Below are 12,004 nucleotides of genomic sequence, written 5' to 3' on the forward strand. Positions count from 1 at the left end.
ACACAACTTCCGTCTCAACCACTGTCACCTTGCTTCCTCCGCCGGGGGTGGGGGGGAGGGCCTTAGCACATGCTATTCCCTCTGCTTAGAACACCCTTCCAGCACCTTCACCTAGTTAAAAGTCTGCTCAGCTTTCAGATCTCACCTCTGCAGTTCAGCAAAGCCATCAGAGATCTCCAAGCCTAGATCAAATCCTCGATTATAGGCTTTCAAATCTCCCTCTTCTTTTTTGCTATAGTTGTACTGATGGAGATGGCTCACGGTTTCCTAGCATCCACATTTCCCTTCTTCCTTTAAGTAATAGAAACCCCCCTCCCATTTTTAGAAGGGCACATGCTATATAGCCTAGCCACTTTTGCAGCTAGACCTGGCCATGTCACTGAGTTCTGGCCAATGGGATGAGAGCAGAAGAGACATGTTCAAATCCTGGGTCCTACTCTTTAGAAACGATTGCATGATCTCTCTCTCTGTCTTATTCTCTCTCATTCTCTCTCACTCTTCCTTCTTTCGTGCTGGCTCAGAACCACACAGGAAAGCCGCATTTTGACAAAAGCAAAGCTATTGATAAATGGCCCTAGACTGTTTCAACTATATACTGTTAAGTGAAAGAGAAATAAATTTTTTAAAAAGATTTTTTATTTATTTGGCAGAGAGAGCACAAGCATGGGGAGTGGCAGGCAGAGGGGGAGGGAGAAGCAGGCTCCGCACAGAGCAGGAGGAGCCCGATGTGGGACTCGATCCCAGGACCCTGGGATCATGACCTGAGCCGAAGGCAGACGCTTCACCGACCGAGCCACCCACGCGCCCCAAGAAATAAAATTACATAGTTTTCTTCCTTGGAGGGGGTCTGTTTGTTACAGCAGCTTAAAATGTTCCCTAATCAATACAGTTTGTAGCAGTTTGGCTAATGCTTTCCTCCGCGAGCTTCATGAGGGCAGGGTTTATGCCTGTCACTCCCCGCTTGTCCCCAGCGCCCAGCACAGTGCCCCAGACGTGGTCGGCATATGGAATAAATGTGTGCCAAGTGGATGAATGGGAACTTGGGGCAAGCAGGGTTGGGGACAAAAACGGAAATCCTTAGGGTGACCATGCCTGGGTTTGTGAGAAAAGGAAAGAGGTTTCATTGAAACTAATAGGATTTGTTTTGCTATTGCCGTTGCGACAAATTGTCACAAACTAGTGGCCTAAACATAAATTTGTTATCTTTCTGTTCTGGAGGTCAGAAGTCCAAAATGGGTTGAGAGGCTGCCTTCCTTCTGGAGGCTCTAGGGGAGAATCCAATTCCTCGACTTTTCCGGCTTTAGAGGAGCGGACGTTTCTTGCTTGTGACCCTGCGTCACGTGCCCTCTGCTTCCGTGTCTACACTCCCTTCCCTGGCTCTGACCTCTTCCCTCTTACAATAAGGACCCTTGTGACTGCATGGAACCCACCTAAATAATCCAGGATAACACCCCCCCACACACCAGCTCCTGATGCTGAATTTAGTCACACCTGTGAAGTCCCTTTGGCCATGTACAACATTTTCACAGGTTCCAGGAATCGGGACATGACATGTTGGGGGGGACATCGTTCTGCCCCCTGCACAGAGCTCTCTTAGATCATCTTCAGCGTGCTGAGCTCACCCAGCCACACTGTGCCTGTTTCCTCAGGCCCGTGCCAGGCCCCGGACACACACGGAGATGCAACGACCTGGTCCCTCCTGGGAGGAGCTTGCGGTCTAGTCTGGGAGAGAGAGAATCTGAATACAGTGCACATATTCAATTCGGGTACAACAGGGCACTGTGGGAACACAGACGGGCCAGGCAGCAGTTTGCAGTGGAAACGGCATCTAATCTGAGACCAGAAGGCTGAGGGCAGTAGACCAGGCGCGAGCGAGTAGAAAGGAGAGCTGGGAGCAGACCTGTCACCGTCTCATTATGAACACCCTGCAAGTGCTGAGCATTTGTGGGTGACAGGTAAAAGGGACCACGGCCTGGGAGCACCTGGGTGGCTCAGTCAATGAAGCATCTGACTCTTGGTTTCGGCTCAGGTTGTGATCTCAGAGTTGTGGGATCAAGCCCCACATCAGGCTCCATGCTTAGCAGGGAGTCTGCTTGAGATTCTCTCCCTCTCTCTGCCCCTCCCCCCTCTCTAAAATAAATAAATCTTAAAAAAAAAAAAAAGGAACCACTGCCTCAAGAACGGTAAATTCTTTGCAATAGTTGAATGTGATAATATCCCCCTTTCTCTTCCTCATTCAAAAGTGGAAGTGACAGGGGCACCTGGATGGCTCAGCAGATTGGGCCGCCGACTCTTTGTTTCTGCTCAGGTCATGATTTCGGGGTCCTGGGATGAAGCCCTGTGTCAGTCTCCACACCCAGTGGGGATTCTGCTTGAGGATTCTTTCTCCCTCTTCTTCTGCCTCTTGCCACACTTGCATGTGCTCTCTCTCTCTCTAAAATAAATAGGGACGCCTGGGTGGCTCAGTCAGTTAAGTGTCTGCCTTTGGCTCAGGTCATGATCCTGGGGTCCTGGGATCAAGTCCTGCATCTGTTCCCTGCTCAGCGGGGAGTCTGCTTCTCCCTCTCCCTCTGCAGCTCGCTCCACTTGTGCATGCTCTCTCTCTCTCTCAAACAAATAAATAAAATCTTTAAATAAATAATCTTTAAAAATAAAAACACTAATATTCTACTAATAATATTATCTATCAGGTGCCTGGGTGGCTCAGTTGATTAAGCATCTGCCTTCAGCTCAGGTCATGAACCCAAGGTCCTGGGATGGAGCCCCATATCAGGCTCCCTGCTCAGCATGGAGTCTGCTTCTCCCTCTCTTTCTGCCTTTCCCCACTGCTCATGCTCTCTCTCTCTCTCACTCACTTGCTCTCTCAAATGAATAAATCTTTAAAAAAATTTGTTTTAAAAATAATAACATTATCTGTCAATAATATTGTATTTTTCATCTGGCTAACCTTGATTCCTTTCTCATCCTCATACACACATTTTCCACCTCAGAGCACTTCTCACCATGCCACACTCATGTGTTCCTTTCCTGATTTATGCCTAATTTTGATGGAGCATACATCCTCTTCTGTTGTTACTGAATTTTCCAACTCCCCCTCCCCCTCTCCCCTCATTATGAAGGAGAGATCTTCAGGCTTGTTGGATAAATAAATGCAAAGGTTGGTTGATGGATACTGAGTGAGTATAATAAATAGGTGAGTGGATTAATAAATTGATTAACTCATTAATAAAGGGAGGAACGGATGAATGGATGTAAGAATGAATGGATGATGGGTAAGGGCAAAAGGAAGAATACATATTCAAATAAGAGCAAGAGGAAAGGGGATGGATGGATGGATGGATGGATGGATGGATGGATGGATGGCTAGAAAGAAACAACGATGAGAATCAGTGAACAAATGGATGGATGAGTGAGTGGGATGAGTGGTTGAATAGTAACGGAACCAATGAATGAATACATGCAGCCGAGTTGAAGTACAAACTCACGGGGAACCTCCCTGATGTGCCCCTGACTTCCCGTATTACTATGGGGGAGCTGCATGCCACCCCTGCATTCCACCATTTTCCCATCTGCAACATGAGAAGACTGGATTTGATGATTTTGCAGCCCCATCCAGGTCTGGTTCCCTCCTGGGAATCTGGGTCCCTGCTTCTCCCTTGACTTCCACATCCACATGCAGTTCACAGGGAGATTGCCCAGGATATGCTCCACGGGAGTCCCACATTGATACTAAGTACAAACCCAGAACATCCAGCTTGGAGCCTCTCCTCCCATCTCTTCAGCAAGTCAGTGAACCAGGTGGCTAACTTGACTTCAAATTTCAGTTCTGCTTAATTGCAGTACCCAAATCTCAACCACTGGAGAAGTGGGTGTTGAAATAGCATTGTTTAATGCTGTTTATCCGTATTTTGAATTTCCCAGTCTTTATACAAGTCCAGAGATCAGTTTCTGTAACCAAAGAACACCAACAAATATTGCTCAACTTCCTCAAGTCGTGTTTGACCGTGGGTGTTAGGGAATTGTTCCATCAATGAAAGGAGTCACGATCAGAATTTTTAATAAAATAGATTATAATGAAAGAGAAGTGAATATTGCTTCATAGAACTTGAATTCTGGGGCGCCTGGGTGGCACAGCGGTTAAGCGTCTGCCTTCGGCTCAGGGCGTGATCCAGGCGTTATGGGATCGAGCCCCACATCAGGCTCCTCCGCTATGAGCCTGCTTCTTCCTCTCCCACTCCCCCTGCTTGTGTTCCCTCTCTCGCTAGCCGTCTCTATCTCTGTCAAATAAATAAATAAAATCTTTAAAAAAAAAAAAAAGAACTTGAATTCTAGTTTATAGATGTAAATGGATGTGTGTTAAGCTTTGCTTCCTACTCATGGGGGGTAGGTTGAAACTGCTGATCTGAGCTTTTATGATCTCTCTGCACATGTTGGGGACAAGTTACCTTGTTTATCTTGAACCCACATCGTAGATATTTTTAGTTTCCTCTTTCATGGATAAAAATTCAGGAGGGTCTGGGACGCCTGGGTGGCGCAGTCGTTAAGCGTCTGCCTTCGGCTCAGGGCGTGATCCCGGCGTTATGGGATCGAGCCCCACATCAGGCTCCTCCGCTATGAGCCTGCTTCTTCCTCTCCCACTCCCCCTGCTGTGTTCCCTCTCTCACTGGCTGTCTCTCTCTGTCAAATAAATAAATAAAATCTTAAAAAAAAAAATTCAGGAGGGTCTATAGATTGCTCAAGGCTATCCCCCTAGTGGGTGCTGGAGCTGGAGCTGCCCAAAAAAATGGAAGGCATCCTCTCCTTCATAAAGTGGGGAGAGGAGGAGGGGAAGGTGGAAAATTTAGTAACAATAGAAGAAGATATATGTTCCATCCAAAATTGGGCATAAAGCAAGAAAGGAACACAAGTGTTGAACGGTAAGAAGTGCTTAGAGACAGAAAATGTGTGTGTGAGGATGTTAAAGGCATCCAGGTTACCAAGATTAAAATAGAAGTTAATAAACTCAGGAGAAACTGAATGCAGTCAGGCCTTCCAGAAAGAGAGGGGAGAGCAAATGGGCCGCAAGGGGGAATGGTTTGCATTATCTTTACCACTATGAAGGCAGCCAAGACCCCGTGGGAAGCAGGCCAGGTGCCATGTAGAAATGTCCAGGTCACAGCTCTGCTGCGCACACGGCATTTGCTGTTGCCTTGGCAATGGACTCCACTTAATCATAATGGCGGTTCAAGAAAGCAGCCTGCGGGGGCGCCTGGGTGGCACAGCGGTTAAGCGTCTGCCTTCGGCTCAGGGCGTGATCCCGGCGTTATGGGATCGAGCCCCACATCAGGCTCCTCTGCTATGAGCCTGCTTCTTCCTCTCCCACTCCCCCTGCTTGTGTTCCCTCTCTCGCTGGCTGTCTCTATCTCTGTCGAATAAATAAATAAAATCTTTAAAAAAAAAAAAAAAAAAAAAAAAAAGAAAGCAGCCTGCGCTGCCCACCAGTGAAGCTTTAACTAGGGAAGAATGTTCTCCTCCATCAGATCTTGGTCTACCTTTGGGGAAGGTCTGAGGAGGAGTTTGGAAGAGGTTTGTTTGGCGACCAAGAACGATGTCATGAAGGCAATGGCAGTGAATTGCTTAAAAGTTCAGCGGGAGCATGCACGATGGGATGGAGAAGCGCTAACTTCATTCCGGCCCCGAGCATCTGGTAGAAACCGCAGTTACAGGATAGCTAACATTTATTGAGCATTTACTATGGGCCAGTCACTTTTAAGGGCTTCGTGTGTATTGCCCTCTTAATCCTACAACAAGATTATGAGGTGGGTCTTATCAGTGAGCCCATTTTACAGTCAAGGCAGTTGAGACTTGGGAAGGTTTCTTTCCTAATAACCCAGTGAGTGAGCAGTGGCACTGGGAATCGAACCCAGGCCTCGTGACTAGGAAGCCTTAACCATGGGTAGAGCCTGCCCCTGATCCACTAGAAGAATGACCCAGAAGGGACCTAGACACAGTAGAAGCTTATTATGACCCAGAAGCTGGGTTTAGCCAGGACTGTGGGGCTCTTGGAAGGTCCAGTCGAGCCCCAAGAATCCCTGTTTCTTCTTTCCATCTCTGGGAGGTCTTCTCACACTGTGAAGCATCTGTATCCAGTCTTCCTGGCCTCAGGGCCTGACACTGCGTGGGGCGTGACCCTGGCTGCGCCAGTCAAAAACGACCAGTGTGCCCAGGGAGATGAGCACCAGACCAGCCAGCCCCAGGCGGACAAGGTTGCCCTGCGTGTAGTCCAAGGAGCCTGAGCCTGCAGGACAGCGAGAGAGAGAGGCCTTCAGCTCCGGAACCCACAGCCTGGGCCTGCCCTCTGGGTCTTGAACCTCCAGGGTGAGACTGGGGACACAGCTCCCAGTCTCAAAGTGTGGTGGGTCGATGGGAGCAGGGGTCCTGGACTCCTGGATTTGGGGTGGAGAGGGGAGGGTCCTGACCCCTAGATTGGGGCGCAGGGAGGAACGGGGGGGGGGCACGGGCCCCCGGGCTGAGGAGCAGGGAGGGTTTGGGGGCCCTGACCCCCAGGCTAGAGAGCAGGGAGAGGCTGGGGACCCAGACCCCTGGGTTGGGGAGCAGGGAGAGGCTGGGGATCCAGATCCCCGGGGCTGGGGAGCAGGGAGGAACCGGGGCCCGGACGCCCGGGGCTGGGGTGCAGGGAGAGGCTGGGGATCCAGACCCCTGGGGCTGGGGAGCAGGGAGAGGCTGGGGATCCAGATGCCTGGGGCTGGGGAGCAGGGTGGAACCGGGGGCCCGGACCCCCGGGGCTGGGGAGCAGGGGCTGGGGCGGGGCGCGCTGCCCTCACCGTCGGCGCTGATGACCAGCGGCTCGCTGCGCAGCGACAGCACGTACGGGGAGGACGGCGTGTGGTAGTAGCAGCTGTAGGTGCCGGGCGCGCTGGCGCCGGGCAGCGGGAAGTCGGCCCACGGCTCGGCGGAGTCGCGGTACTGCAGCGGCGCCGCCACGCCCACTCGGTACAGCGCAAAGCTCATGCCCCGCAGGCGGCCCGCGCAGCGCAGGCTCACGTTGGTGCCGGGAGCCACCACCGGCCCGGGCAGCGCCACCAGCGACGGGGCCGGCAGCTGGTCTGCGAGGGGCACGGACCGGGACGAGCGCTGGCGCTGCCCTGCCGCCGCCTCCGGACCCGCTCCCTCTGCTTCCCTCCTGCCCTGTCCTCCGCCTCCACCGGCCTCCTTCCCGCCCTCTCCTCCATCTCCCTCTCCCTCCCTCACTTCCTCTCCGCTGTCCGCCGGCCCCCAAGCCTCTACCTCTCTCTCTGCACTTCTCTCCCCCACCCCGTGTCTCTCTTTATCTCTGCCAGTGTCTCCCACAGTTTCTCCGCCTCCAGGTCGGTCTCTGTGCCCTTTGCTCGTTATCCCTGACTCCCCCTGTGTCTTCATCCCCCAGGACACGCCTTTCTCTGTGTCTCTGTCCTCCCTCCCTGGATGTCCCCTTGTCTCTCTTTGCCGGAGCCTCACTAAAATTCTTTCTGTGTCCCTGTTTTAATCTCCCTGTCCTATGTTTCACTACCCTGGATCCCGGAGGCAGCGTCTCTGGAAGTGTTTGTTCTGGCGTTTCTGGCTTTCTCCCAAGGTTTCCTAATCTCAGCACTCGGGACATTTGGGATAAATCTGGATAATTCTTTGTTGTATGGGTGAGGATGGGGGCTGTCCTGTGCATTGTTGGATGTTTTGCAGCATCTCTGGTAGTAGTGACAACCAAAAATGCCCCCAGATATTGCCAGAAAGGTCACCTGGGGGGCACATCGTCCCTGGTTAAGAACCACCCCTGTTTCTCTTTCTCTCCCCACGTAGCTGTTTTTGCTCTGTACAAGCCTGTCTCTATATGTCTCTTTTAGTATCTCTTTCCCTGTATTTCGCTGTCTCTCCTTCTCCCTCCCTCATCACTCCCCAAAGTCCCTTCTTCTCCCCCCCTCCCACCCCAGGACCTCACCTGTCACCAGCAGTTCCAGCGTGTCACTGGGGTGAGACCAGACACCCAGATTCCAGCCTGGATTCCGGTAGCAGCAGCGGTAACTGCCCCCCTGGGCTGGGGTCACCTCCTCCAGGAAGAACTCTGCTAGCTCCATGGACACATCCCGGTACAGCACAGGGGTGATCTCTCCAGACTTGAAGAGTGCAAACCTCCAGGCAGGTTGAGGTGCCTGGCACCTCAAGGTCACATTGACCCCAGGGGTTACAATTGCAGCAGGCTGAGCCTTCAGCCATGGCTTGGAGTATAAGGCTGGGGGGACTGAATAAACAGGGCTGCTAGGTCCCTGGGTTTCCTGGGAGCCTGAGGAGATGGGGTGGGAAGAGAATCACCTGGGGCAATCCCTGCCTCTTTCTCATCCTTAGTTTCCTGCTTGTAAAGTAGGGGAGATGCTGGACCCTGGTTAAGGACTGTAAGGACTAGCTGCAAATTAGAGTAGCAGGGCAACTCCTGAGCTTTACTGCATGGTTTTTAAACATAATGTCAAGGGATTGGGTCCCAGAAATCTGTAATTTTAAATTGCTCTTCAGACTATTTGTAACATTTTCAACATATTTCAGTAGTTGCCGAAACTTGCTATTTGGGAGAAAGAAAGGAAAGAAAGGAAAAGGAAGGAAGGAAGGAAGGAAGGAAGGAAGGAAGGAAGGAAGGAAATAAGTTAGTTGTATCCCTACCGCAGACTAAATTCCCCAAGACCAATTCCAGGTTAATTAAAGAGCTACATTGTTTTGTTTTGTTTTGTTTTGCTGTAAAAGTAGTAAAAGAAAATATAGGAAAATATATTTATCTTGGGGGTAGAGAAAGCCACCTTAAAATATAAAACAAAAAATTCAGAAGAGACAAGGTTAATTAATTTGATGTTGGCAAAAGTTTAAAGTTGTGTATGAGAGGGGACAGATAGGGCTAGAAAACCAGCAACAGCACTGGCAGAAATGCCTTATTCATTAATCACATAGATTAAGAGTATAGAAAGAAATCCCAAACCCAGCAGAGTTGAAAACTGGGCAAAACCTATGAATCAGGCAGTGCACAGAAGAGGAAGTCCAATGGATGAAAACACATGGGGAGGGGGGAAGTTGCTTAATGTTACTAGTAATCATTAAAAAAAATTAAAACAACAGTAAAATTTGTTGCCTACCAGGTTGTCAAAAATTAAAACGATGGTTTATACTCTGTTTGGGTGAAGATACAGTGAAACGGGTAGTTAGGTTCCCTTGAGTGTACCTTTTGAGAACGCAGTTCATCCTTTCTGTCTAAATACACAAAGGGCATGTCCTCATAATTCCACTGTTTCACCCTAGACAACTGTACGTACATGGGCAACAAAGCTCACACTGGAGTACTCCTTGAAGCATTGATTAGGGTGAGGCTGGGGAAGGACACTGGAAACAACCTAAATATACACCAAGAGGGCCAAGTGAACTAGAATCCAGCCATACAATGGCAAATGTTGTATCGCAGTTTAAAAAGTTTAGTTATAATAAAATGGAAACGTCTCCAAGAGAGATTGTAAAGTGAAAAAATGTAAGATGCAAAACAGTATGAGTCATGAAAAATCAATTTTCCCTTGGTGAGAAAACAAAGGAGTATATAAATACATATATGTGTCTAAATGCATGGAAATTTTTTGTAAGGATTCAGAGCTTATTGAAGGAAGATGAGGAAGGGGAAAAGGGAGGTTATATGTCCTTTGGGAGTAATTTTTTAAACCATGAATATATGTTAGCTTTATCATTTTAAAAATAATAATTAAAATAAATTGATAGCTAAGGTATCAGTGGTTTTCCAGACGATTCTTAGTTGAAGTTGTAGTGTAATAGGGGGGGTGGTGGTGAGAGAAAGAGGTCTCACCAATCAGAAAACCTGGAAAGAAACTCAAGGCTGTCTCAGCGTGGAGGATCGTACTCTTGTGGAAATTGGTTTCCAAACGGGGGGATAATTAGCATTGCCAGAGGTCCTGTTTCTTGAGACCTGCACTATGCCATGCTTTGAGTCAAGGGTTTTATGTGATTTTTAAATTCATTTTTAAATACTTTTATTTTTTAAAGTAATCTCTGCACCCAACATGGGGCTCAAACTCACAACGCCAAGATCAAGAGTCGCGTGCTCTACCGACTGAGCCAGCCAGGCACTCCATACACATGGGCGATTTTATTAAATCCTCACAATAGCCCATTTCACAAAGAAGGAAACTGAGGAGCAAGCAGTGGTTTGTTCAAAGTTGTAAATGAATAATATGGTGAAAGTGGGGTTGCAGCTTAGGTCCCTTTAGCTCCAAAGTTTGGTCTTCACTGCTCACATATGCTGGTCACTAAAGGGAGTAAGATAAGGAAAGAAAGGAAGGAGGGAGGGAAGGAAGGAAAAGATGAAAGAAGGGAGGAGTGGAAGGGAAATCTGGAAATCTGGGGTGAGGCTGAGCACCAAAATAAAATCTGAGTAGTTGGAAATGGGCTGTCAGCAGCTTACAGGTGAATGGAGGGGAGATATTACTCACCAGTTGGAGTGATGTCTGCATGACACAGAGGCCCTGTAGAAGGTGGACAGGCTAAGTCTTTCCAAAGCCCTAGGCTTCTCCCAGTCCTACCTCACTGCAAACTCAGGAATCTAAATCCTTCCTCTTGGAAACCGGAATCTTACCCATGTGCCCTCTGTCAGTAGCCATAACTCGAGTTCTTACTCCCCACCTACTTCAGAAGCCTGAAGTCTGGCCCCAGCCCTCTCTTGCCTCTACACCCAGTGTTCAGACCCTTGGACTCCATATTTTCCAGGAGACAGTGCTCTGAGCCCACAGTGTCTCCTCCCTGGGGGTCAGGAGTCTGGGTCCCCAGCTCCCTCCTTTTCCAGAGACCCAGGTGTTCTGGCTTCGTCGTCTTCCTACATCAGAATCTAGGACTCCACACTTGCTATCCACAGGAGTTCAGGTCCTTAACACCCTCCTGCCTCAGGACCCAGAGAATCCTGCCCCCACGCTCTCCTTGTCCAGGAATAGGAATTCAGGACCCATGTGTCCTTCTGTGTGAGGGCCCAAGGATCTGGGTCCTGTCCCCTTGTTCTGGTCTAGAATTCTGAGCCTTCAGCTGGTGCTGCCTGACTATCCTGCATCTGCCCTTAGGGAGACTCAGTAGCCCTCTTCCTTTCCCCCTCCCTACTCAGGGTGTCCAGGTCCCCAGAGCCTCTCTCTCTGTGCCCCAACCAGCCTGGGACCCAGGGTGAAGGGGGTGGGGTGGCTCACAGAGGGTCAGCAGCTGGAGGGTCAGCACCAGAGCCATGGCGGGCAGATCTCGGCTGGAGCAGAAGGAGGAGCCAGGGCTCAGCTGTGCCCGCTCACCTCTCAGGAAATGCAGTGTCAGAAAGCCAGAGCCAGAGTTCTGTTTAAGGAAGGGAGGAGGGAAGTGGGGGCCTCTGGCTGACTGTGTCACAGCCCCATGGTGCTGTGGAAAACCTGGGAGAAGGGGCAGTCATAACCACTTGTGTTCACCAATTAAACTTAAAAAAAAAAAAAGACTAAAAACTAGCACCTATTATGTGTCGGACGCTGTGCTGTGCTATTCTGGGAGCACAGAGAGGAGTCAGACCCCATTACTGCCCTAGAGCAGCTCCCAGTCTGATGTAAAGACAGAGGCCAACCAGCTGAGTTAAAAAAAAGAAGAAAGAAAAGAAAGAGAAAAAGAAAAAGAAGAAAAAAAGAAAGAAAAGAAAAGCGAGCTACCATAGAGGTCACATATGGCACTGCGAGAATCCACGGAAGACCCCTAACCCTTCTGGGATGAGAGGTAAAGCTTCCAGAACGAACTGATTTTGAGCTGCGACCTCAAATGATAGCTGTCCTTTGTCCTCTCCCGGCCTCCGTTCCTCCATCTGTAGAATGGGCTTTCATGAGTAAACTCTAAAATGAAGACTGTTGCGTTCGGCCTTGGATGGGTCGCAGCTGGAATCCTGGGAGTGCTCCTCAGGCCTGACTCCTAGGCGGAGAGACAGGTTTGCCCTTAAATC

General features: G+C 49.7%; 1 protein-coding gene across 2 annotated transcripts; it reads right to left on the reverse strand.

The window, feature by feature from the left end:
- Positions 1 to 5,979: 5,979 nt before the first annotated feature.
- On the reverse strand, positions 5,980 to 11,440 carry OSCAR (osteoclast associated Ig-like receptor). 2 transcript variants are annotated; one of them, XM_045789371.2, is made up of 5 exons: positions 11,244 to 11,440; positions 10,506 to 10,538; positions 7,973 to 8,272; positions 6,825 to 7,106; positions 5,980 to 6,277 (listed from the first exon to the last, which is right to left on the reverse strand). In XM_045789371.2, exons 1-5 carry the CDS (start codon positions 11,278 to 11,280, stop codon positions 6,141 to 6,143), a joined length of 789 nt encoding a protein of 262 aa, XP_045645327.1. In that variant the 5' UTR covers positions 11,281 to 11,440; the 3' UTR covers positions 5,980 to 6,140. The 2 variants fall into 2 exon arrangements, with proteins under 2 accessions (XP_045645327.1, XP_045645328.1); XM_045789372.2 differs by having other exon boundaries at positions 7,973 to 8,314; positions 11,244 to 11,439.
- Between the last annotated feature and the right edge of the window lie 564 nt (positions 11,441 to 12,004).

Source organism: Ursus americanus, chromosome 21 (genome assembly GCF_024610735.1).
Source record: "Ursus americanus isolate L20-20 chromosome 21, mUrsAme1.1.p, whole genome shotgun sequence".
Taxonomy (NCBI): domain Eukaryota; kingdom Metazoa; phylum Chordata; class Mammalia; order Carnivora; family Ursidae; genus Ursus; species Ursus americanus.